Genomic DNA, 27869 nt, shown 5'->3' on the forward strand with positions numbered 1-27869 from the left:
TGGCCATCTGTCATGGATGCTTTAGCTGAGATTTCTGCATTGCATGGGGTGGGGGAGATGGTGGCCCTCAGGGTCCCCTCCAATTCTGCAATTCACTGGGACCCAGGTGAATGCCATGACCTAGAACCAAAAGTAGAGACCCACTGGGGTCAGCACAGCATGTAGGCAGTTTGGATCATACATTGCTTTCACAGAGTGATTACAGTTCGAATATTTCTGCTCTAAGTCAGTATCTAAGAAGCACAGAAATGTGTCTCTGTTAATTCTCCTTGACCACTCCTTGACTTTCTAGGTCATCAAGACTGCTTCTTCCACCCTTCCCCTCCACTGCAGGAGGAGGAAGAGCCTCAACACCCCCAACTGTTGTCAACATGGGTGAGAAGGGGGATCGAATATAAGTTGGCACTTATGCTCTTACCCATTGTTTCTCTAGGCTTCTATCTTTAATTTTCTTCCCTGTTTAGAGATAGAAACCTTGACAAATAAAGAAGATTCAGAATCTTTGTATAAATCAGGAATAAGGGGAGAACGAATATTTATAAGGAGTGAAATTATTCAGGGGTGTTACTCTTCCACTTCAAGCAGTGAATCACCAACTTTTTAAAGCCAATGAGCACATTTGGAATTTTGAATAAGGAGGGAATATATGAATTAGTTAATCTAGTGTGGTGGCAACCATGCATTTGAGTTGGTCGCAGTCTCCCAGATGAACTCCCTCCAAGAGAGAGAGAGAGAACCAAAAAGGAATCAGAAAGAGAGAATGTACACATGCACACTTTGCTTTCCCTAAGGGTCTGGGTTTCATATTCATTTTTTATTTAATGAACATTTGGTACAAAATTCTTTCCCAAATATTTGTGTCAGAAAAATGGTCTTAAGATAGCTTGGATTCTAATTACAATTTATATTGATCAAACACCCTCTCATTTGCGTGACCCATATAAGACTGATTATAGTGTTCAATTGTATTACATGACTTGCAGTCACATTCCAAGGCTACTTGCAAATGGTGTCACACCCCTTTTTCCTTATTTGTTTTAAAGAACTGAGCATATAAAAACAGAGAGTACTGCTGATATCTCTGAGGAAAGCAAAAAGCCCTTAGAGAAAGAGAGTTGAACCTGACCAGGCAACCTAGAAAGAATTAAGGAGAAAGAGACAGCAAGAGAAGGATGGAGATACGGGCACTTTTGATTGCTCTGCTGGTGGCTCTTCTGATTCTGCACTACCTGAAACTGCTCTGGTCAAACAGGCATTATCCTCCAGGTCCTCTCCAGCTTCCTCTCGTTGGAGCCATATGGAGGTTTGGATTGAAGATTCATGAAAATACTCTTGTTCAGGTACTTATTGTTTAGTAATAACTCAGTCTGATATCAGCAATTATCTATTTTCCCCAACAATTATGATATTTAAACTTAAATAATAGCATGGGTTAAAATGGTAAATGCCATAAGCCTCTGTTGTCAGAAACTGTAAGCAATACAAATAATAGCAATAATATAAAGGATATTATTATTAATATGAAAAGCACAAAACCATATAAAAGTTGAAAATGTGCTTGAAAAACAACTGATCAAAAATATTTATTGTATACTATTAAACTGAGGAAAGAGGAGAGAACACCCTCAAAGGAAGAATTGTTTATGAAAATCTTAGAATATGCAGAGATGGCAAATATTGATAAAAGATACAAATTTAGAATCTTTTAAAGAAGATTGGAAAACCTTAACGGTCTATATAAAAAGTTATTTCCCATATGCAAAGACCACAGTGGGGTTTGAAGTGTAAGAAAACAGCAGAATATATTAAGAAACATGTTGGAGAGGATCAAATTAGGTAAGATGGAATGTTAAAATGCAATTGTATGTAATTCAAGTTATAAACAATGATGTTGAGTGAGTGGGAAGTCACTTGTTTTGTTGAATTGGAATATAATTGTTGAGTAACAAATGTAACTTTCTATATGGAAAAAAAGAATAAAATATTATTACAAAAAAAAGACTGACCACATAGGTCCTCAGCATTCATTCATGACAGCTTCTCAACAGGTACTAACCTGCATTTGCTATTCAATTTCTGAAGCCTGGGGACATTTTCATCTTGTTTACTCCAACTAGAAGCACTTATAAAAAAACAATTTACCGTAAATACCAAATACCGTACTTAACGTTTCTCCGCAGTAAACTAGGGTTTCCATATTTTAGGAAACTACAAAAAGTGTTGAGCTTTTTCCATTGTGTTGCTGTACATCCGGGTGCTACCTGACATTTTGCCTGAAACCTGACCAAGTGCTCTAGCGCAGCCTATGGCAACCTGTTACCCAGCAGATGTTTTTGACTATGATGCCCATCTGCCCCAACGACCATGGCCAACAGTCAACAATGATGGGAGTTTCAGTTCAAAAGCATCTGGTGGGCTACAGTTTCCACATCCTTGCACACAAAATAATTGTGACAAGGTCCTATTCTGGTACAGGAGGGCTAATCACTATGAAGTGCCTCTGCTGCTCTGATCCTAGGCCGAGGCAACATAGACGGCAGAGAGTAAAATAAATAAATAAATAAATAAATAAATAAATAAATAAATAAATAAATAGAATTTTATTTATATCCCGCCCTACCCAGCTGAAGCCGGGCTCAGAGCGGCTAACAACAATAAAAGTAACACAGCATTCTAAAATCAATTCATTCTAAAATCAATTCAAAATCTAATTAATGGCAACCATTGGGCTAGAGTTCTGTGAGGGTTGAAATGGAGGGAGGGAGGAGAGACGATAGGAAGAGAACTGCACATAGTGAGAAGCTGCAGAGGTGAGGGAGACTGAAGCTCTCGTATTAAGTTGAAATATCCAACTATGTTTTTTGAATTCCTTTCCTCTCTTTTGACCCAAATGGTAGCTGGGAAAGCAATATGGAAATATTTTCACCCTATGGATGGGACATCTACCCATTGTAGTACTGTCTGGATTCCTGGTAGTGAAAGAAGCGCTCATTGACCACTCTGAAGAATTAGACGAGCGACCAGAAACTCCTTTTCTTAGGACCGTGGCAAAAGGAAAGGGTAAGTAGTGAAGAATAAGAATTTCTACAGGTATTTTCCGAAGATGAAACATTTAAAGGGTTGTCCAGAACAAAGGTTCTCTATTATTGTTGCTCTCAAAAGGAATGGGTTACCTAGGAGCGAAGAACTAGGGGCTGAGGTCCCTTCAGTGCCCCTATAAAATATGTGAAGGGGCCTAGCTCCACCAAAGTTCATGGCAATTGCCATTCTAATGGTGGGTGTGAGCCACATCATGTAATTGATTATGTGAGGTGGGGCTCACTTGCCCCCTTCCTGATATTTTATTCAAGTTGGCACCCCTGATTAATTGCAACTAGCAAGATTCAGCTGCAGGTAGAAGTTTGTTGCCTGTTGTAATGCATTTACTATCTTGGCCCTCAATGCTGGAGGAAGAGCTTGAACACTGAGTTCTTTCTGCTGAAGCCTTTGACCCCCACATCAGATTGGTACCTTGCCAAGGCACAGGTTAAAAGAAGTTGCAATTCCATAAGAGGGAAAGATACCCATATTAAATACCAGATGACTTTTGGAGACTGGTGCCTGCATTGGCTGGATGAGGTGGTGGACTGGATGAGGGCCAAAAAGTGAGTCTGTATCCTGGTAAGATGGAGGTAGGGTGGGTGGAGTCTAGACAATTGTTCAGTTTACTGCTATGGATGGGGTTGAACTCCCCCTGAGAGAACAGGTTCATAGACTAGGGGTACTCCTGGATAAATCTTGGCTGCTAGAGGCCCAGTGACCTTAATGCCTTCTACCAGCTTCAGCCAGCAAGGCAGCTTTGGCTAGTAAGACAGTGAAAGTAGTTTCTGGATCAGGATAGCCTAACTACTGTCATCCATGTGCTGGTTATCTCTAGGCTGGATTACACAATGTGCTGCATTTGGGGCTGCCCTTGAAGCAGCGTCTGGCAAAAAATGCAGTGGCTTGACTGCTCATGGGGGCAGGATATAGGCAGCATGTTATGCCACTGGCTGACAATTAGCTAAGTTCAAGGGGCTGGTTGAACAAAGAGCCTATAAAACTTGAGATCAATATATCCAGCGATCATTATCACCTTTATGTGAGACCTGTTTCAAAAACCTCAGAAGTAAATGCTCATTTCTTTTTAATGTTTTTTGGTAGCCGAACATCCAACACAGCCTCCACTTGAGTGCAGGAAGCTCCTGCAACCAATCGGAAGCCACCACTTGGTTGAACGGATTACGTTCAACAACACAGGTTTGACAATTACAATAATAATAATATGGTATTGGCCTGAATATAACCTGCACCCACCATTGATGCACTACAGTCTTGTCAAGAATATGGTGCAGAATGCACCCTCAAAAAAAGCCCCGTCTGGCGGGCCAGTAAAAGTAGTAACTGGTTGACATCACACATTATATCCTTAAAAACAGTGTGGGAAAATTGGTTGAATTGGGTTTGTTTGTTTGTTGAAGCTTTTCAGCATATTAACTAATCTAAATAAATAACAAAAACAAAAAAGAGAGAGAGACAGAGGAATGCCAAGCCCTTTCTCTCAAAGGTAGGTCTTAACTCTTGTCTCACACAGAAGGGAATGGACCCTCCCAGCTCTTACCTGAGTGCTTCCCTTTCTTCCCCCAGTCTCCCACCCTGGGAGATCTTTCCTTCTCTGCCTCTCACACAGGCCAGCTATCACCTTCATGTGTGTACCCTCATTAACCCAAGGCAGAGGACATCGCAAAACCAAACAAAACATAAGCAAAAGCAAAATAGCTAAAAGAAGATGAAAATAATAATTAGAACGTGAAGAGTGAAAGAGAGAAATAAATAAAGACAACTTCTGATTCTTCGTCTGTAAATTATATTTATTCATAATATTTTAGGTGTTCATTCCAGTGTGATATCCAACTGTTTCCCAGGATAATATCCAGCTGTTCCTTGTTCTGCTAGGTGAACATCATCTGCCCCAGACATCATTAGTGTCAAGAATAGTCCTCTTCCAATCTTGTAGGATGACTTTATCTCTCTCTCTCCCCCCCCCCAAATCCAACCATTACTCCATGTTTAAAAACAATAAATCATTCATTTTTATTTAAACACGAAACTTTCCGCTATAGTCATATATTTAAAAAATAATCTGTTATGTACGGAGCTGAATAGGATCCAAAATAGGATTCAGAATGCAGCAGTCTGATTGGTACTAGAACAATGCAGCAGTATGATTGGTCCGCAGGAGGCACCCAATCCAGCTCTAGGTGGAAGTGAATCCACAACCTGATTGGCCTATAGGAGAATCCCGGAATTAGCCAATCGCGTGCAGCCCATTGTGTAAATAATGTATATAAAGCACATATTTTGGGGGAACTTTCATTCCTCCTCACCACTATGAGCTGATTAAGGGCATGAAATCCGCTCTCGATTCCGAGTATATTTCATAATTCATAGTTATTTACTTGTTGCATATACATTATTTTACACCTATTTTGATTTTTTGCGATCGCATTTCCTGTAGGGAAATCTAGCAAGAGAAAAAGAAAAGAACTTCCATTTCTACCACTTCCATTCTTTTCCCAATAGCATTACAAGAAGCTTGATAGATTTTGCCTCTAAATTTTCTCCAATTTGTACCCAGAATCCTTTCTGCATCATCTTGTAATTCTTTGCTTTAGAGAGACTAAGCAGCTCTTACAAGCAAGGATATGAACTTAAGTAAACATTGTTCTGAGATGGCAACTTTTTACATTGATTTCTGTAAGTAATAATTTCTCATTGATTTTCCCTAGGTATTGTATTATCAAATGGTCACACCTGGAGGCAACAGAGACACTTTGGTGTAGTTACTATGCGGAAGTTGGGGTTGGGGAAGAAAGGCATGGAGCACCAAGTAGCAGAGGAGGCCCATCAGCTTGTGGAGGTTTTTGCACGTTCAAAGGGTATGTGATGCTAGGTGATGGTGCTGAGCTGGCATATGGAGATATATTTGTGTACTACTTCTGTCCATTTTAGAAAGGAATGTGATATGTTTTTCTTGGTTCCTAATGGAGATCCCGGCAGTTTCTCATGGCCACGATGAAATCCCACTCTCAGTATGAGCAGGAGCAGCTGAACTAACATTACAATAACCTTATTTTGCAGGACAACCACTTGACCCCTCCATGCCCATCGCTAATTCAGTCTCCAACGTGATATGTGCTGTGGCTTTTGGGCACCGGTTTGCTCTTGAAGATGAACAGTTCCAGAAGCTGATAGAAGCCATGGAGTCTGTCCTAAAAGTTTTTAGTACTTTTTGTCATATTGTGAGTAATTTTCACACACACACACACACACACACACACACACATTTTTATTGATTTTTTAAATATATTTGTTTCAACAGTCATACAACATATCTTCTCATTTTATACAATATTGTAGACTTCCGTCAACACCTCTGATGATTTTCCATTCTTTATCACTTATTCTGCATTTCTTAATTTCTATATTACCTACATTTATTTGTCCTAAACTATATTTTTCTTCATAAGCTTTCTTGCAGTATTTCAAATAATCCACTTTACAAAACTTCTTGCAGTCCTACTAGCGTAATCTATTCATCACAATTACTTTTCAAATAATTCATATATTTACTCCAGTCTTCTAAGAATCTCTGATCTCCCAGGTTTCGAAACCTTCCTGTAAATTAATCTAATTCTGCGTAGTCCATCAACTTCATCTTCCATTCTTCTTTCGTTGGTAGTTCTTCTTGCTTCCATTTTTGTGCCAATAATATTCTTGCTGCTGTCATTGAATATAAAAACAACTTACAATCCTGCCTATTTATATCATCTCCTACAATGCCAAGTAAAAATGCTTCTGGTTTCCTAATAAATGTATATTTCAACATCTTTTTCATCTCATTATATATCATTTCCCAGAGGTTTTTCACTTTTTTACTTTCCCACCACATGGGATAAAAAGTTCCTTCCTTTTCTTTACATTTCCAACATTTATTACTTACTTTATACTTTTTACCTAATTTTACAGGGGTAATATACCACCTCAACATCATTTTCATCACATTTTCTTTTAAAGCATTGCATGCAGTAAATTTTAATCCTTCTTTCCATAGTTTTTCCCAATCTTTCAATTATATCTTATATTCAAAGTCTTTGGCCCAGCGTATCATAACCAACTTTACCTCCTCATCTTTCAAGTGCCATTCAAGCAGCAATTTATATGTTTTAGACAAAATTTTATATTTATTTTTCAATACATCTATTTCAAATTTTGATTTATTATCATCAAATAAAGGTAAAGGTAAAGGTACCCCTGCCCGTACGGGCCAGTCTTGACAGACTCTGGGGTTGTGTGCCCATCTCACTTAAGAGGCCAGGGGCCAGCGCTGTCCGGAGACACTTCCGGGTCACGTGGCCAGCGTGACATCGCTGCTCTGGCGAGCCAGAGCCGCACACGGAAACGCCGTTTACCTTCCCGCTGGTAAGCGGTCCCTATTTATCTACTTGCACCCGGAGGTGCTTTCGAACTGCTAGGTTGGCAGGCGCTGGGACCGAGAAGCAGGAGCGCACCCCGCCGCAGGGATTCGAACCGCCGACCTTTCGATCGGCAAGTCCTAGGCACTGAGGCTTTAACCCACAGCGCCACCTGCGTCCCTTATCATCAAATACTTTCCCCCTAAAATCCTGTTTAAACATTTCATTAACTTGGCAGTAGTGCAGCCAATCATTCACATATCCTTTAACTTCTTCATAAAGTTTCATTTTCCATTTAATTCCTTTTGTATTAATTTTTCATATGTAACCCGATTTATACTGCTGCACTGTGAGTTGGGGAAGGCCGCTCCCTCCTCAGGCTGATTCCACCTGGCCCAGGGGGCGGGGCCCAGACTGACTCACCATCGCCACAGCTTAAGAGGCCTCATTGAGGCACTGGGATACCACTGCTGCTGCTGCACTGTGAGTTGGGGAAGGCCGCTCCCTCCTCAGGCTGATTCCACCTGGCCAAGGGGCGGGGGCAACACTCGCCACCGCTACAGTTTTAAGGACACTGGTGTTGCTGCAGCAAATGTTAAAAATGTTTTAATATATTTTAAAGTGTTTTAAAGGGGTTTTTACTTTTTACTTTGTTGTACCACCGTGAACGGTGGTCTGTATACATGTATTTTTATTTTGTTCCGTTTTATGTTGGTTTGGGGTTGGATAGTGAGTGGGGTGGGGATTTGTTTTGTTGGTACAATTGTTTTTGGTTTGATTTGTTTTTCTATTTTGTAAATGGAGGTTGGTTTGAGGCTTGGGATTGCTACCGCAGTGGGGCGAGGAAGGTATAGCGGTGGGGGCAGAGGTCATAGGCGAAGAGGATCGAGATACGGATATGCTCGTACCCCTTCCAATCTGCGCCCCATCCCGAGGGACGGAGGTAGGGTGAGCACGGATTACTCCCCTCCATCACTGGTGTTATGCAATGCCAGGTCTATAGGCAACAAGACCACCACCCTGCGAGACTTCTTCACCTCGCAGGGGGGTTGACCTGGCTTGTGTGACGGAGACCTGTGAAGGGGAAACTGTTACCTTATGAGAGATGGTGCCCCGGGTTTCTCCATCCTCCACCAGTCGCGGACTGTGGGCCGGGGGGGGGAGGGGTGGCATTATTAATCCAAGAAGATTGTTCTTTCAGGGCTCTACCATCGCCATCGATTTCCGAATGTGTTGGCCTAGTGTGGGGCTCCGAGGTGAGCTTGGCTGTCTGGCTGGTGTACCGGCCACCTAGCGCACCAGCAGCCACCCTGTCAGGCCTGCTGGAGGCGGGGGCCAGCTGGGCCTTGGAGTTCCCTAACCTATTGGTATTGGGGGACTTCAACATCCATGCTGATGCCATTCCCTCCTCACAGGCTCTGGACCTGGTGTCTTCCATGGTGACACTAGGGCTCTCCCAGTTTGTTTCGGGCCCCACACATCAAGCAGGCCACACGCTGGATTTGATCTTTGGCGTCGGTATAGATGTGATCATGTCTCCTTCGTTAAGGTGCCATGGTCTGATCACTATGTTCTGAAAGCCAGGATTGATTTTCCAACCCCACCCTGCTTAGGTGGCGAGCCAATTTGGGCTTGCCCGCAGAGGCTGATGGACCCTGATAGATTCCATCAGGCCTTGTGGGACCGTGCTCCCCCAGGCGACTCATTGACTGAGCTTGTTGAGGGCTGGAATATCCAGCTCCTGGCAGCCATCGATGAGATCGCACCTAGGCGCCCTCTGCGACCCCGCAGAAACCGGGCTCCCTGGTTTACCAAGGAGCTTCGGAAAATGAAGCGGGACCTCAGACGGCTAGAGCGAGTATGGCGGGGTGCCCGTGGCAGAGCCTCAAGAACATCTTATAGGGTTTTTATGAAAACCTATGAGATGGCAGTGTAGGCCGCTAAGAAGTCCTACTTTTCGGCCTCCATTGCCTCCGCTAGCTCTCGCCCTGCGCAATTATTTAGTATAATTAGGTCTTTAACGTCCCTTGAAGGACAGCCAAATTTAAATAACAATTTGACACACAGCTGTGAGGCATTTGCGAGCTTTTTTGCGGAGAAGGTCCTGTTGCTCCGCCATGACCTCCCTGCCAATTTGGATACAATAAAGGAACTGGAGGCCCCTCGACTGTCCTCAGGTCCAGTATTGGACCACTTTGACTGGATATCCTCAACCGATGTGAACAGACTCCTCCAAGCTGGAAAGCCCACCACCTGTCCTCTTGACCCGTGCCCGTCTTGGCTGATTAGAGCGTGTTCAGACGAGGTGCGGGCCCCCCTGGGTGATATCATTTGTCCCTTGGCACCGGGATATTCCCAGGGGAACTGAAGGAGGCAGTGGTGCATCCGCTCTTAATGAAAACATCATTAGATCCCTTAGATCTATCCAATTACCGCCCAGTTTCGAATCTTCCATTCCTGGGTAAGGTGATTGAGAGAGCAGTTGCTGAACAGCTTGGTAGGTTTCTGGATGAAACATCGGCTCTCGATCCATTCCAGTCCGGCTTCCGCGCTGGTCATGGGACCGAGACGGCTCTGGTCGCCCTAACAGATGATCTCCGCAGGCAGCTGGATCGAGGCGGGTCCGGGCTGCTGATTCTTCTAGACTTGTCAGCAGCCTTCGACATGGTCGGTCACGAACTCCTGCACCACCACCTTGCCGACGTGGGGATCCAGTGCACAGTCCTTCAATGGCTGCGCTCGTTTCTCTCTGGTCGGGGAGAGAGGGTGGCGCTTGGGGGGGAATTGTCATCGTGCCACTCCTTGGTGTGTGGAGTGCCTCAGGGTGCAATTCTCTCCCCGATGCTTTTTAACATCTTTATGCGCCCCCTCGCCCAGCTTGTCCGGAGTTTTGGGCTGGGTTGCCATCAGTATGCCGTTGACACCCAACTCTATCTGTTGATGGACTGCCATCCTGACTCGGCCCCAGACACACTGACCAGATGTCTGGAAGCTGTGGCTGGATGGTTACGTGGGAGCCGGTTGAAGTTAAATCCTTCGAAGACAGAGGTCCTCTGGCTGGGACGGAGCGATATGGGATTGAGGGGGCAACTCCCATCTCTTGCGGGGGTGCAATTAGTGCCAGCATCGTCCGTTAAGAGTTTGGGTGTAATCTTCGATACCTCCCTCTTTATGGAGGCACAGATTACAGCTATAACAAAGGCAGCATTTTTTCATCTCCGCCAAGCTAAGCAGTTGGCTCCTTATCTCTCTCGCCACTGACCTAGCCACTGTAATCCATGCGACGGTCACCTCCAGGCTGGATTATTGTAACTCGCTCTACGTGGGGCTGCCCTTGAGACTGACCCAGAAACTCCAGCGGGTGCAGAATGCCGCGGCGAGACTCCTTATGGGGTCTTCGCTGCGAGATCATATTCATCTGGTACTATACCAGCCGCACTGGCTCCCGGTGGAGTACAGGATCAGGTTTAAGGTGCTGGTTTTAACCTTTAAAGCCCTATACGGCCTAGGACCCTCGTACCTACGGGACCGCCTCTCCTGGTATGTCCCACAGAGAAATTTACGGTCTGCAAATAAAAACATCCTGAAGATCCCAGGCCACAGAGAGGTTAGGCTGGCCTCAACTAGAGCCAGGGCTTTCTCGGCCATGGCTCCAATCTGGTGGAACGCTCTGTCACAAGAGACTAGGGCCCTGCGGGACCTGACATCTTTCCGAAGGGCCTGCAAGACAGAGCTGTTCCACCTGGCCTTTGGTCAGGGCGCAGCCTGACCCCCTCCTCTGGCAATCTGCACAGAATTTTGCTTAATGGTTGACATCAATTTGATATTAATTTGATTTTAATTAATTTTATAATGAATGTTTTTAGAATGTTGGATTATTTTGATTGTTGTTAGCCGCCCTGAACCCAGCTTCGGCTGGGGAGGTTGGGATATAAATAAAAAATTTTATTATTATTATTATTATTATTATTATTATTATTATTATTATTATACTCATATTTATCTTTTTCACACTCATTGCTTCTAATGGAGACAACCACTGCGGTGTTTTATGTTCTAATAGGTTTCTATACCTATCCCATATTTCGAAAAGAGATCTTCGGAATATATGGTTTCCAAATCCTTTATGGACTTTTGTCTTAAAGGTAAAGGTAAAGGTAAAGGTACCCCTGCCCGTACGGCCAGTCTTGACAGACTCTGGGGTTGTGCGCCCATCTCACTTAAGAGGCCGGGGGCCAGCGCTGTCCGGAGACACTTCCGGGTCACGTGGCCAGCGTGACATCGCTGCTCTGGCGAGCCAGAGCCGCACACGGAAACGCCGTTTACCTTCCCGCTGGTAAGCGGTCCCTATTTATCTACTTGCACCCGGAGGTGCTTTCGAACTGCTAGGTTGGCAGGCGCTAGGACCGAGCAGCGGGAGCGCACCCCACCGCAGGGATTCGAACCGCCGACCTTTCGATCGGCAAGTCCTAGGCGCTGAGGCTTTAACCCACAGCGCCACCTGCGTCCCTGGACTTTTGTCTTATTATACCATAAATACGTGTGCCAACCATATCTATTATCATAACCTTCCAAATCCAACAAATCTGTATTTTCTAACAACACCAATTCCTTTAACCAACAGAGGCAAGATACTTCATAGTACAGTTTCAAGTCTGGCAGGGCGAAACCCCCTCTTTCTTTAACATCTCTTAACAACTTATATTGAATTCTTGGTTTCTTCCCCTGCCTTTTGCCACTCTTTAAAATTGCTGCCCCCTTGATTATTGGAATTGATTGAAACAAAAATAACATCTTTGGTAGCACATTCATTTTAATAGCAGAAATCCTTCCCCAAAAGATCCTTCCAGATCCTTTAATAGCAGAAATCCTTCCCCCAAAAGATCCTTCCAGATCTTTTTTATTCCATTCTGTTTTTTTAAAAAATATTTATTAGGGTTTTTTATAAAAGAAATACAAAGATAATAAACAGCATTGCTTTGTTTTAACAAAATTTCATAACTTCTTTAGACTTCCTCACGTCTCCCGCTCCCACTTACATCGTTAATAAAAAAATTTCAAGCAAATTATCATCTTATTTGCAATTTTATAACCACTGGTTTAAATATAATGTAACAATTCTCCAACAAATTTTTGATTCTCTTAATCTCGCTTATCGTCAAATTCCGATCCAATTTAGTGATGGCCAATTATTTATAACCAAGCATCCTTCTTAACATTCCACTAAATCACAATATTTTTGTAAATAAATCTTAAATTTCTTCCAGTCTTCTTCAATCCTTTCTTCTCCCAGGTCTCGAATTCTGCCAGTCATCTCCGCCAGTTGCATATAGTCCATCAGTTGCATCTGCCATTCTTCCAGTGTGGGTAGATCTTGAGTTTTCCAGTTCTTGGCGATAAGTATCCTTGCTGCCGTTGTTGCGTACATAAAGAATGTTCTATCCTTCTTTAACACCTTCTGGTCGACCATACCCAGAAGGAAGGCCTCTGGTTTCTTAGTAAAGGTATACTTAAATACCTTTTTCAACTCATTATATATCATTTCCCAGAAGGCCTTCACTTTAGGGCAGGTCCACCAGAGGTGAAAGAATGTTCCTTCATTTTCTTTACATTTCCAGCATTTATTATCAGACAAATGGTATATTTTGGCAAGTTTGACTGGGGTCATGTACCATCTGTATATCATTTTCATTACATTTTCCTTCAAAGCATTACATGCAGTAAAGTTCAGCCCAGTGGTCCACAACCTTTCCCAGTCCTCAAACATAATGTTATGCCCAATATCCTGTGCCCATTTTATCATAGCCGATTTAACCATTTCGTCTTGTGTGTTCCATTTCAACAGCAAGTTATACATTCTTGAAAGTACCTTAGTCTTAGGTTCTAACAATTCTGTTTCCAACTTCGATTTCTCCACCTGGAACCCTAACTTTTTGTCATTTTTAAAAACTTCTTTAATCTGAGCGTAATGTAACCAGTCTCGCACTTTATCCTTCATTTTCTCCATACTCTGCAATTTCCAATTATTTCCATCTTTTTCTAGCAATTCCCAATATTTTGGCCAATCGGCTTCCATATTGGGTCTTTTTCGGGCCTTAGCTTCCAGAGGTGAGAGCCACCTTGGAGTTTTATTTTCCAATAAGTCTTTATATTTTGTCCAGACTGAAAAAGGTCCATTCTGAAAAAGGTCTATATTCTTTGATGTTATCAGTTTCTCGCCTTGCCACCTGACAATTATCAGCTTCTTGCATTGCCACCTGACTTGTACCGCTATTATCCTGCCTTCTTCATCTTTGAAGATTTGCTGAGCTTCAAATTTATTTTTTATATACAAAACCACTCCCCTCTTCTTGCTCTTGTCTAAATTCATTTCCCAGTTTTTTATTAATCAGTACTCTTCTATGTTTCCTAGCCACATGTGTCTCTTGTAAACAAATAATATCCAAAAAAATTTATTTAGGGAATGTTCAATTTTGTTCCTTTTCTGTTTGTCATTTATGCCATTAACATTCCAAGTCCATAATTTCATTGCCATTTTAAGTTCTCTTTAAAAGTGAAAAAATAAAAGTCTTTAAACTTGTCCTCCTCCTTCTTCTTCCTTCAATACAATACTCCTTCAATACTATCTTTATCTTCCTCTTCCAGACCTGCTGGTCCTCCTGCTGCTGCTTCATCTCCCTTTCCCAACTCTTTGTATATCCTCAGGAATTTGTGCATTTCACCTACATTTTTAAATTTAAATTTCTTTTTTGTAATAAAACAAAATTCCTTCCAGAAATTCCCATTTAAATTCAATTCCATTTTTCCTTAGCATCTGTCTCAGTGGTTTATATTGGTCACATATTTTCAACAACCGAAGTGGGACGTCTTTAAAAATGATCGTAAATACTCCATCAATGCATAATCTTTTTTTCTCTATTTTTCTGCAGAATCAAATTTCTCATCTCTCTATCTTTGAATATAATCAATCAATCTCCTGGAAATTTATTTGCTTTAGTAGTCTTTGTTCTAATCCTAAATGCATTCTGTATCATCTTCTTAACCTCCTCCACTTCCATACTTAACCGTTATGCAATTTCCGTTGTTAATTTCTCCAAGATGTTTTCTCGTACTTCTGGGACTGATCTAAACCTCAAGTTCATTTCTCTTTGCCTCAGTTTATTCATAGCAATCACATCCCACAGATCTTCCTGAGTATTATTAATTTCTGAAACTTCTCCTTTGACTTTCTCTTCTTCCTTTTTCATATCTCTTACTTCCTGTTTCGTTCGCTTCATTCCTTTTTCTAAACTCTGTGTTCTTTTAGTTATTTCCCTCATCTGACGTTTCAATTCATTGACAGTCATATCAAAATTTTTATCCATCTATTCCAATCTAGTCTCCAATTTTTTCACTTTGTTTGATGTCTTTTTTAATTTCTGCAAACATTCTAAAAATATCTCCTATATATTCACTTTCTTGTTTTGATCCCCTCCTCTCCAATGGTGTTCCCCCTTCTCCAACATTTTTCTGTGTCTTCTCCATTATACTTCTATTATTTTAGATGTTATTTTATTCCTCACCACTAGATGTCACCCACCAATACTAAGAATGGACACCAATTATATCCTTTCTGCCTCTTGTTTGGTCAATGCAATGCAGCAGGTAAACAACAACGAGAAAGAGATAATTATAATCCACAGATATATGCAATTTTTAATAAAAAAAGTAATAACAAAATTTAACAAAATTTTATTCTTCTGCCACTTGTTTGGCCAATCCACCACAGTGTCAAAGCAGGGAAATTATAATCCAATTTAGATCCAAATAACAAAATGATGAAACAGAAAAAACAATAAATAGTTCTTCTGCCACTTGCTTAGCCAATCCACTGTAAAGTTTTATGACTGAAATACAGCAACAGGGTTGCCAAACATAAATAGAGGAAGGAAAGAGTACCAAAACAAAAATAACTTGGTCCTGTTCGCAGAACAACCAGTCCATAAAAAATAAAAATAACCAGGAGAGAAGAAGAGTATCAATAATATATATATAAAAGAAAACCCAAGTCCATCACCACAAAAAAAAGAAAAAGGAGTTAAAACCCTCTCAGTCCCACAATCCAATCTCAGACTGTCACAAAAAGTAAAAAAAAGAAGAAGACAGGAAACTGGGGTGGGGTGGGTAAAGTAATCCTCTTTCTCCTCTCTGCTCTTCTCCAACAAAATAAGATAAAATGAAAATTACCATTAAAAATATATCCCTCTTTTGTTCAGGCTTAGCAGTTCCCCAGAAATGCTGCTGTCTGGCACACAAATAGAAACTTAAAAGTTAAAAAAAGAGGCTTCTTAATTATAATTACAGTTTCCCAAAAGTGAAAGTAGTTTCTCCTCCTGCCGTCTCAGAGATCCTCAGACAGACAAACCACCCCCATGGTAAGGGTTTTCTACCCCATTATTATTATTATTATGATATATAGTCTTAAGTTAAGCAAAGTGTTTATATAAATTTAAAAAGCTCCACTGTAGGAAGACTCACTGCTTTGTTGTTCCATAGGAACTTCCTGCATATAAGTTGAATCCCAGTCCGGGCTGACCTCCTTTTTTCCACCCCGCCGCTTCTGAATCACTCTAATTCTTTTAATTTTTATCTTCTTTTCACCAATTAAATCCGGATTTTTAATTTTTTAAGAATCGATCGCTGTGCCGGTTAAGCTTGAGGCTACGCTTCTCGAGAGTAGAAAATGGCATCCCGCGCCAGCGTCTTGATCTTGCCGATCTTTCTGCTCCCAACGGAAGCGTTTCAGGCAGCGGAGAGACCGCTTCTCAGCTTGCTGGGAACCTGCCTTCTGAGGTTTGGGGGAGCTTGCGGGGGGCCCTTGCAATACCCCCTTTCCCCCCTCTGAAAAGCTAGATTCTCCCCTAAGGGCTGAATCCCCCTTGCTTCCGGCTGTTGGGAGTAGTCATTTTCGTTCCTACTAAGCTAAACAGGTGTCCCTTAATACCACAAATCAGGGCCTTAATACCACAAATCAGTATTTTGGAATCCATTATGATGGAGGATAGAAGGTTGGAGAAGTGAGATCAGGTTTAAATTGATCTGAGATAAAGGCCACTTACAATCTCACAGCCTGAGCAATTTCTCATGATTATCATTGAGATAAAAAACATGAGTAAGAAAACTTTGTCCACCACAGAAGACTCTTTGGAAGAAAGTTGGTTAAAAATGGAACAATGACCTTCAGAATAGGTCATCAAGAGCCCACCAAGGGGAAGAGAGGGGAACCAAATAATCTTCTCAAGAAGGGAATTACTTAGTTTTGTTGCCATCATGGAAAACTAAATGTGTCTACTCTCTGCCCACTTAGCAGTGTCAATGATGATGGTGTCCAGGGTGAGGCCCCTGCAGCCACCACTTGGCTGGAATTTTTTTTTTAATGAAAGAGAGACCAGCAACTCAAGCACTATCCCTACTGCTAAGGAAAGCAGCTTCCTTCTGTATAACCCATTTTTCATTTTCGTACACACCACTTGACTGGGAAACTACAGGCAACATTATATCAGCATACTAGGTGCATTTGGAACAAGGAATTTCATTAGTGTGAGCAGTTTCTGAGCTCTGGGTACAGTAATAAGCCTAAGATTTTAGATTAAAACTGCATAATATAAGGAAAGGAGGACTTTATCCTGGCTCCTCACTTCCAACCTCTCTCTGAAGACTGGAAAGGAGACTCTCTTAAGAATATTAGGGGGTCAGGTAGGGGAAGCATGGCTTTGTTTTCTGCAGTCTTCAGATGAGGACTAGACCATGTGAAAAATGAATATAAGATTTTAGCTGTGGTTCATTCATTTTCAGCTTTATATTCTTTTTATTAAATAGGCACAATTAAACATTCAATTGCTGCACCCATAATCTAGGTTTAAGGTGCTATTTAGCTTGGAGCTTTCATATCTCAGTTTCTAACACTGTTTTATATTAGTCCAAGTTTTATTTTCTAGCTCCTTATATATTCAGAAAATGTAAGTAATTGATCATTAATGAAAAAACAAGGAAGGAGACAAACAAGGAAGGAAGAAAAACATCATTCTTTAAGGTTTAATTTTTTGAGATGAAAGATCAGTATTACTTGACTGGTGAACAGGGGGATTTAAGAAATAAAATTATAAATTGGAGAAATGCACATTTTGAATGATGGCTTTCTTTCCATTTGTGTATTAGGCAAATTTGGTTTTAAATGCGAGCTTACTTGAATTCCTCCCGCACCCTATTCTCCAACGACCCCCACCTACCTCAAAAGGCCACTAACTTGTTCCAGGAGGGGTCCCGTGATTGTGCCCAGTTTTTTCACATTTTCAGCTAGGGATAATTCACAGAACCCAATCATTGTGAGATTCCAGAAAAGCGATAGACACCTTCCTTTTTGGGAGAATTAATATGCTAACCCTGAAGAATAATGCAGATTATGTTTTTTAAAGTGCTAATCCAAAGCACAAACGGTGTGACCAAGCTTCCTCATGGTAATGGCAATATTTCTGCTATCTTTCCTTTAGCTTTATGAAATTCTCCCATGGCTCATGAAACATCTCCCGGGGCCTCACAAGAAGACCTTGTCCTGCTCAGAGATGATGATTTCATATGCAAAGGAGGAGATAGAGAAGCATAAGGAGAATCAGTCTCTGCATGATCCACAAGATCTCATTGATTTCTATCTGCTTCAGATGGAGAAAGTAAGTATCAGCTTTGAAGCTGAATACTGCTCATCCAATGAATCATTGTATTCCCTGTTATAAGTGAATACTAATCTCTTGTCTGGAAACCAGTATCTTTTTTCCTGAATCTCATTTAAAAAGGGCATTGAATTCCCCCAAAATATTTCTCATAGTCAATTTAGTTGCTAAAGTGAGTTTACATCCATTAGCATTGTTAAAAATGTGAGTGGAAAGAATTGGAAACCTAAGTGTGTTAAGGGGTCTTGCCTATGGAGCATTCCCTCTGTACATAAATTTCTTTGGATTGATGTTCATCTGACATTCAAATGTGGACTGAAAAAATTGAAAATCCTAAACAAAATGCTCTTAAACTAGAGTATGACTTCAAATTCCTGTCTCATCTATCTTCATATACTAGAAAGGACAGATATATATTCATCTTTCCCTCTGTGAACAATGTTTATCATAATGACAAACGAATGGTTAAATATGTTTAGTGGTAAGTGCCATATTTCAACAAAATTGTCATCTTTTTATGCCAATTATGCGACGATTATTTGGTGAAAAACAAAGGCACGACCCTTATGCGAGGACATAACAAACACAATTATGTTTCTATTGCTTATTATTCTATTGCTTCAACAATGTTTATCATAATGACAAACGAATATACTAGAAAGGACAAATATATTTTCATCTTTCATTCTGTGAACAATGTTTATCATAATGACAAACGAATGGTTAAATATGTTTAGCGGTAAGTACCATATTTCATCACATAATTGTCACAGTTTTATGCCAATTATTCTTTTTTAAAAAGGGGGTGCAAGATTATTTGGTGAAAAACCAAGGAACAACCCTTAATTAAGGAAACAGTCTTTATGAAGAAAGATAATTATGTTTATAATGCTTATTACTTGTTACTAACTGTTTTTGGTGTGATTAGGATGCACAGAATATGTGTGAACAGGTACAGGAAGGATAATAGCCAGTCCGAATTGGGGCAAGTCATTCTCATGCACGCTTAGAATGCCCTATGACCATTATGTGGTGAATGCTTTGGGACTGATTTGAAAAAAGGAGCTCGACTATTATATGGTGGTGACCCTTAGGCAGTGAAATATGTAGCACACATTTTGAATATCTTCTGCCAGAGTTTCCATTGGATCCCTCTCTTCATGCCAGTATTGGGTTACTATGCCAACTCACAGATCCTGAAATCTAGCACCAGCAGCTACTGCGATATACAGAGGGGAGTGTGTGTGGGTTTCTTATCATAACCAGCTATGAAGCAGAGGGCCAGCCCACCCATGAGGCAGGCTGTGACAGCTGCCTTGGGCAGTGGAATGCCAACAGGAGGCATCTCTGGGGATGTGCTGCCTAGCCAGCTGCTAGTGGAGAAGCAAAGGGGGCAGCTTCTGGCAAGATTTCACCCAAATCTTTTGTGGGCACTGCTGTGCAACCTAGTGAGACAGGTGCCAGCAACAGTACGGCGATGGTGGCAACACCTTCCCATTTCACCTCAGGCAGTGTAAGAGGACACCCCACCCCTCATGAAGCATGTGTGGGTGGTATGGTAATAAGTGGGGAAAATAAAATAAAGTAAGTGCTGAAGGACAAACTGTAATGTGTGTAAATGACTTGTCACTTCCCCCATTTTCAACACCAGAGCAAGAATGACCCGGAGTCCACCTATGATGAAGAAAACTTGGCTCGGTGTATTTCTGAGCTCTTCATAGCAGGGTCAGACACAACCACGGCTTCTCTGAAATGGGCACTTCTCCTCCTGACAAGTCATCCAGATGTCCAAGGTGAGAGAGGAGAGCCAGGGCTTCTCTTGATCACTAGGTTGGACCATAATTCTTTAAAGGTTTCATATTGGAAAGAGTTAAATGTGAGTTTATGGTGGAAATTATGGAAGGCAAATTTTATTGACTTTCATGACTTTCATGTCTGGAAAGATCAGTTTCCTTCACCAATATTTTCCTACATAGTTTTTGTAACATATAAATTTCAGAAATAAAAATGTAAAATGCCAACAATGCCCTCTTCCCACAGGACATTTCCAGTCTATGATTACTGGGACAGGTAGAGATGGAGGGTCTGAATGTGTAATGGAATTGGGATAGGAGAGGGTTGGTGCAGTGGATGGGCCTCCATTGTGAAACTAAGGTTGGCATTTCGAATCTGCATGACAGGTGAGCTCCCGTTGCTCTGTCCCAGCTTCTGCCAAAGTAATAGTTTGAAAGCATGCCAGTGTAAGTAAACAGGTAGTGCTGTGGTGGGAAGGTAATCAGCATTTCTGTGTGCTCTGGCACTCATCATGCTGTCCAGTTGTGCCAGAAGTGGTTTAGTCATGCTGGCCACATGACCCTGAATGCTGTCTGTGGATAAACACCAGCTCCCTAGGCCTGAAAGTGTAATTTGCACCACACCCCATAGTCTCCTTTGATGGGACTTAACCATCCAGGGGTCCTTTACCTTTACCTTTACATGAGTGATGCTAGCCAAAGAGGAAATGAGGAAATGAGGATTAATGAAACTAAGTAGGAAATATTGAGAGCAGGGGATTTAGAACACACACACACACACACACACACAGAGAGAGAGAGAGAGAGAGAGAGAGAGAGAGAGAGAGAGAGGAAGCCTTTGATCTCAGCCCTTCAGCAAATCCAGCCAGCTCTGGTAACCAGAAACAACTGCGATGAGCTTCACTTTCAGCCTTTTCACACCTGGGATCTAGAGTGGGGAAGAATCATGTACACAGATGAGCTCTTTGGAGGACCAGGTGACCTAAAAATGCAAGAAACCTGGACTCATTCACAGAGGATTATGGAATATGTTCAAGGGAAATAAATGTCCATCTGAAATAAAATGCAATATTCACAATAAAACTTCTGTTTCCATCATTCTCTTCAGATAAAATGCACAAGGAAATAGAAGATGTCATAGGTTCTGTTCACTCAATCTGCTATCAAGATAAGAAGAAACTGCCCTACACCAATGCTGTGATTCATGAAATACTGCGCTTTAAATACGTCAGTTTTTTGGGGTTCCCTAGGCAATGTACAAAGGATTTCAAGCTGTGTGGTTTTCTCATTCCCAAGGTATAACAGTGTGATACAGCTGCACTCCTGTAGCCCAAGAACAAAGAGCAGCAGAAGGTTGCATATTGAGAGATGCTGCCAGGCATACAGGAACTTCCTGTCTAGTCAAAAATCTGAAGGGCAAGAGCAGGAGCTCCATCTGCAGACATGTTTCACCATCAGCAAGTGCCATTCCATGGGGCAATTGTGGCAGGGGAGGAGCCTGAAGTATCCAGAGGTCTCACCTGGGTTGTGAGCTTTCATTTTAAAAGAGGTGGCGGAAAGCCCTCCTGTGTTCCTGCCTGTACAGAAATTTTGTTAAGGTGAAGAGTACAAAACCAACCCCACCCCCCCAAAAAAAACAAATCACACAGGTCTCTGCAATGATTAGTCTTGGGATAGTGTGGGACAATCCAGAAATGTGTTGATCTGAATGCATTCCAAATCACTTGTTTCAAATCACTTGCAGGGGACTGTTATTGTTCCTGATCTACGCTCTGTTCTTCTTGATCCCACACGATGGGAGACACCTGCAGAGTTCAACCCAAATCATTTCTTGGACAAGGATGGACAATTTGTGAAAAGAGAAGAATATCTGCCATTTGGTGCAGGTAAATGCAGAAGACCAAGCTATGTTGTGATCTGTAGATGTGCTTACTGGTCTGCTTCCAGGAAATGACATCAGCAGCAGCACAGGAGGGAGTGGGCCAGAGCAGTCACAGCGTCTTTCTGGCTAGAGTGGCAGCGCTGGTCAGCAGAATGGGGCAAGGCAGTGGCAAGTTAAGGGGATCTCTGGGTTGGTGGCTTGGGGCCAGAGCCATAGCTAGGTGATCTTGTGCCCCTGACAGAACTGTCCAGATTACGCACCCTAGCCACAGACAAATTAGCTCTTCTTTCCTCCTCTCCTCCATGCCCCCCCGTTCAATTCCTCACACACTTCACCTTGTATTGAATTCTTTCACAGAAAATACAATATATAATTTATTATTTCTTAATAAAAGGTTTCATCAAAGAAAATGACATTATGATGGAAGTTGACAGCATTTTAATGTAATTAATGGTAAAACAATACACAGATAGGTCTAAATGAACCTTACAAAAATACCATACTGATTTGTTCCACAATGATAACTTTACATTATACTTTCACAATATCTTCCACGCCACTGGTTGGAAGCATGCTTATGAGAGGTGTGACAAAAACGTTGGGCTAAAAAGCAACTTTAACAGAGAGCTTACAAAATGCCTGTTAAAAATGAATTGCATGACACTATTGTAGACATGCTCAATAATACTTCACATAACAAAGCAGACCAAAGTACGAGGTGGCTCAGTCGGTAGAGCAGGAGACTCTTAAGCTCAGGGTCATGGGTTCGAGTGCCACGTTGGGCAAAAGATCCCTGCATTGCAGGGCATAGAGCTCGAAGACCCTTGGGATTTCTTTCAACTGTATGATTATCTCTCTCTGTGTGTGTGGATTGTCACCTTTCTAGTCACACTTCTTTGAAGTCTCTCAGCCCCACTCACCTCACAGATGTTTGTTGTGGGGGAGGAAGGGAAAGGAGAATGTTAGCCGCTTTGAGACTCCTTCAAATCCAAACCCTTCTTCTTCTAAAGTATGCAATTCTTGTAAATCACCTGAAGTGTCAGAAAGCATCGCACAGGTAGTAAAACTTGGCTTAGTTACAAACAGTGGTAAAAGCTAAATAATTGGTATAGGAACATGAGAGTGTCTTGTAAGAACCATGTGGTCTGAGCTTGGAGTAACTACATCAGACCTCTCTACCCAGTGAGCTCCTCAGTTGGCCTGAGGGAGAACAATAGGTCTGAAGTAAACCTGGCAGGACAGGTTACTCCATGGTCTTAACCCCTTTCTGCATTGCTGATTTGGGCAGTTGACCAATGTTTTCCTTTCATTTTTTAAAATCAAGTTTTATTGAAATTTTACACATAAGTCACAATAAAAAATCATACTAAACTAAAAGGGAAAATAGAAAAAAGATGAGGAAAGGAAGTAAAGAAAGAAAAGAAGAAAAGGAAATTACTAAGTCCTCTATCAAGAGTAAATCTTCACCCTTATTCTGCACACAGAAAAGTGAGTCCTCCCAGTTCTCACTTAGGAGCTAGACCCTCTTGCCCCAGCTTCTAGCCCTGGGCAATCCTCTCTGCCCTTCCGCTCACACAGGGTCATGTTAGAATTCCTGCTCCGTGATTGCAGTCATGGGATTGTTGTCCTGACAATGGTTATGGGCCCACGGATCAGGGCCACGGACCCAGTGCCAGCAGAAGAAGAATCGGGGGCTGTTTTTATCTCGGTTGGAATCTCCTGGAACTGGCAGTGTGAGGCAAGCCTCTTCAGAGATGGAAGGGAAAAAAGCTGTGAGGAGACAGACTGTGAGTAAAGCCTGTGCTTGAAAATGAAAGTAAAGGCAGGCCAGACTGTTTTGTGCCAAAGCCAGCAGCTCGTGCACAGAAGAAGGCAAGGAGCCTTTGCACGAGGGGGGTGTTTCCTGTTCCGGGGGGAGGACTGTCCAGAACACAAGGAGAAGAAGGGGATCTGGCTACGACGTCATCCCAACCATCACTGCAACCAGCTGGTGGCACTGCTAAGGTCAAAGCAGTGGAAAGTGGTTCATGTGAGAAGTTTGGACAGCTTCCAGAAGTCAGGAAGGCATGCAGCATTTCTGACAGGTGACATGAAGCAAGGCCAGAGATGCAGAACTTCAGCACAGATTTGGTGACCGGCTGTTCCAGTGCAGAGGTGCAAGAATCTTTTGTGCTAGATTCTGAGGTGGAGGCACACCTTTGTGGAAGATGGAACTGGTTCACCACGTGTATGCCACAGAAGGATCCGATCCACCAGTTGAGTGGAGATTCCCTGGAGGTGCACAGCACCTGGACCGTGGAACTGAAAAGCTGTAACATTGTGATGTCTAACGTGTTTTTCATTCCAGGTTGAGAAGCCCCAGCTGATGCAGTGTGGCTGTTCTGTTTATGGCAACAAACAGAACACAACCATCCAGAAGAACGAAAATGACATTCTAAATGGCTTGTTCTTACTAGGTTGTGATGTTAACATAGGTGGTGGTGGGAAGGTTGGAGAGACATGTGATGTTATATCTGATAACCATTCTTTTCATGCAGGATGTGTGCATGGGTCTCCCAGTACCTGACACGAAGATGGTCAGGTGTACCAGTGCTCAGGAAAAAGCAAAAGGGGGAGGCAATATGGGTATCTTGCAAAGGCACCCTATTGGTGATGATGACAATGACAAGGCAAACCCGGAAAAAGCCAAGATGCCAATGGATGGATTTGACATGTGGATTCCAAAGTCACAGAGCAATACGCTTGGCAAGCATCGTTTGCAAGGCCTTTCCCTGGATTCAGACAGAGTTTCTGATGGGAACGGTGACAAGATAAACCCGGAAAAAGCCAGGATGCCAAATGGATGGGTCTGACATGAGGCAGGAAGCCAAGATTCTTCTTGGGGCAAGGCTTGTACATAGTACTGAGGCCTGATGCCAAGCTGATTTTACTCAATGGGGATGCTGAGTGCAGTGCAGAATGGGAGGAAAATAAGGGTATTTTCCAAGGCTACCCCACTGTGGAAGGCTCTGATACAGAGTCTGCTGCTGATGCTAACACTGAAGTAAGTTCCACTGATACAGTGGGGGAGATGTGTCAGGTGCGCAGATCAGGAGGGTGAAATGCCCAACAAGTTTGTTCAGGAGTTTGCTAACACAGCTGTTGCTGATTTAGCTGTGGTTAGTGGCTCGACGCAGGTCTAGGAATCTGAAGTCTTGTAGGGACACAGGGTTTGTCCTCAAGGGACGGGAAACCATGCCCAAAGGCTGTAAGGGTAGACACTATTTCCTTGGAGAAGGAAGCTGGACCACGTCCAGAGGCCGTGTGTGCCAACACTGATTCCTCAGAGAGGAACGTGGCTAGGGTTCTAGTCCCAACAAAGCCAGGTGTGAGACTTCCTGATAGTCAGAAGGGCTATGACGCCAAGACTAGTCAGAAGTGCAAGATGGTAAGGGCCAAGGCCAATCCAGTTGCAGGTAGTTCCAAGGGTGGAACAGGTGATACAGGGGTATACTGTGTGTATGACATCTGTATGGTTGCTGCAGTTATACTGATGACTGCAGCACAGTGCATGAATTGGTGGAGGATGTTGGAATTCCTGATCCATGATTGCAGTCATGGGATTGTTGTCTTTCACATGACGGTATGTTTTGACTCCAGAGTGGGAAGTGACGGAGATAGGATGTTTGTGTTACTGTGTTCTGTGAAGTGGGACTATTGCCCTTTGTTCATTCTCTTTGCTGTCTGATGCTAGTGAGAGAGGGAGCCATGTTGCAGTGCTCCGTGTGTGTTTATATGTGAGTAAACATAGATTAGCCAAATGCTGAGTTGCTGAGGCCTGTTGCGCAAGCTGCGAAGACTCTGCAGATCCCTAAGTGTGCCGGTGTCTGCTATGATGTTTGGGCTGAAGAAAGCTTTTGAAGCTCCCGAACGAACGACCAAGAGGGAGAGAACATGCCAGTAGGGCATGTGTCTCTGCCAGGGTCCTACTCAAGTGTAGGACAAGCTCCTGACAGGCCCTTCATCTGTATTCTATTCCCTTCCTCATTGTATCTTCCTTGATGTGAGATAGGGAACTTCAAATTACAGAACAAAACATAAGTATAATAAGAAGAAAGGTTAGCACTGACCAGGCTAGGAAATTGACAGCAGCTTTGATGTTTTCCCTAGCCGAACTATTTTTGTTTCCCAAAGGGTTATGTGGAATGTTTACAGCAACAAAGCAATGACCACTGGAAAGTAAATTATTGCTCAGTTACTGCCTTCTTCATATCTCCTCTTCAGGGGCTCGCATTTGTTTGGGATTGCAGCTGGTAAAGATCGAAATATTCATCTTCCTGACTAGCCTGCTGAGGGCATTCAGTTTTCAGCTGCCAGAAGGAGTCAAAGAACTCAATCAAGAGGCTATAATAGGGGTTACAACACATCCCCATCCTTATAAACTCTGTGCAGTTCCCCGCTGCAACACATAAGAAAATAGGAAAATATTAGGGGCTGCACCCCTGCTTCCTCCACTTAGTGACCCCTTGGCCACTCCTGACACATGAACCCCCTAGCATTTCCCCTTCCCTTCCCAGCTCATCCCATGCAACTACTGAGGTCTCCTTTCACCTTCCAGCTCCATTTCTGAAGCCACTTCTCTCTTATCTTCTGCAGCTCTGCTTTGCATCTATTTTCCCCTTCACCCCATCTCCTCCATTTCTTCAGGCCCTTTCATGCCCCTGCTTTCGTCTTCATCCCTCTCCCAATGCCTCCTTACTCCCTCCTTTTTGACAACTTCATTTGCATCCCCATTCTTACTCTTGCTCCCTTTTCTCCCCCCTCCCCCTTACTTTTATCAAATCTCCCTAACATACACATTCCCACACCTCCTCCTCTCTCCCTCTTCTGCAGCCTCCTTACAACACCACTCCCCATGCTGAGAAATGTTATTGTATCTTTAAGATGAGTAGACTCCTAAGAGCAAGACTGTCAGCTTCTCCAGTTGAAGAAGACTAAGTTTCTTTGATGGATACTGTACATGTGTGCTTGTTAATAAAATATCTCTTCTAAATCAGTAAGTTGAACCCGGAACTTCATGTTGAGGACCACACAAGGTGTCAGGAGTGAAATACATTGTGTGGAGGCACTATGGAATATTTGAAGGCTTCACATCCTTTATCACAGTTAAAGAACGGGAAAAGTTTAAAACAGATGTTCCCCTGACTTCCACTCTCCTTTCCTTCAATGGCAAAAGTTTGAGTAAGGTGGAGATGGAGGAAAGCTGAGATAACTGTGGCTTTAAAATGTAGCAGACCCTAGAATAATGGAGGGATGGAAGAACACTGAGCAAAATAGTAAAGGGTAAAGGGGCCCCTGACCATTAGGTCCAGTCTTGACCGACTCTGGGGTTGTGGCGCTCATCTCGTTTTATTGGCCGAGGAAGCCAGCGTACAGCTTCCGGGTTATGTGGCCATCAGGACTAAGCCACTTCTGGCGAACCAGAGCAGCGCACGGAAACGCCATTTACCTTCCGGAGCAGCAGCTACTTATCTACTTGCACTTTGATGTGCTTTGAACTGCTAGGCTGGCAGAAGCTGGGACCGAGCAATGGGAGCTCACCCCGTCACAGGGATTCGAACCACTGATAATCACTTGATAAGCCTTTTGTTAGTAAGCCAAACGTTTGCTGCTCTTGGAAGTGTTATGAGAATTATAAGGTCTAAGATATAAAATAAATGTACCAAGCAAACACATACATAAATATATTAACCACATGTCTGAAACAGTACAGGAAAAAAGTCCTGGAACCATTTTGTCTCTCCCAAATTGACCTCAAATATTTCTCTGCAAGGAGGGAGGAAATGGGAAAAAACCTCCCTATTGTCTCTTTGCTCCCAAATCCTGCCTCAAAGGCTCATTTAAGATATCGATAGGGTCAGCCTGTTGTGGTTGTGAGCACCCTGTTGCAACAGTTAATAAAGATCAGGCTTACCAGCTGCTTTGTTTCTCAATATTCTCTGGTTTGCCTCTGTTA

General features: G+C 42.6%; 1 protein-coding gene, 1 long non-coding RNA gene and 1 pseudogene across 3 annotated transcripts in view; 1 reads left to right on the forward strand and 2 right to left on the reverse strand.

Annotated features, from left to right (window-relative positions):
* LOC309370626 (cytochrome P450 2D28-like) overlaps positions 1-27869 on the reverse strand; it is a 293948-nt pseudogene that overhangs the window by 97456 nt on the left and 168623 nt on the right. The gene's annotated exons all lie outside the window — the stretch shown is intronic.
* Positions 1073-26909, forward strand: LOC309369817 (cytochrome P450 2J2-like). Its single transcript, XM_081911157.1, has 9 exons — positions 1073-1340; positions 2898-3060; positions 5808-5957; positions 6160-6320; positions 18023-18199; positions 19851-19992; positions 21101-21288; positions 21737-21878; positions 26138-26909. Exons 1-9 carry the CDS (start codon positions 1173-1175, stop codon positions 26323-26325), a joined length of 1479 nt encoding a protein of 492 aa, XP_081767283.1. The 5' UTR covers positions 1073-1172; the 3' UTR covers positions 26326-26909.
* On the reverse strand, positions 13666-15715 carry LOC309370049. The gene is made up of 2 exons (XR_014168390.1): positions 13762-15715; positions 13666-13712 (listed from the first exon to the last, which is right to left on the reverse strand). It is a non-coding gene; the product is annotated as an uncharacterized lncRNA (long non-coding RNA).

This window comes from Podarcis melisellensis, assembly GCF_964234715.1.
Source record: "Podarcis melisellensis genome assembly, chromosome: 5".
Taxonomy (NCBI): Eukaryota; Metazoa; Chordata; class Lepidosauria; order Squamata; family Lacertidae; genus Podarcis; species Podarcis melisellensis.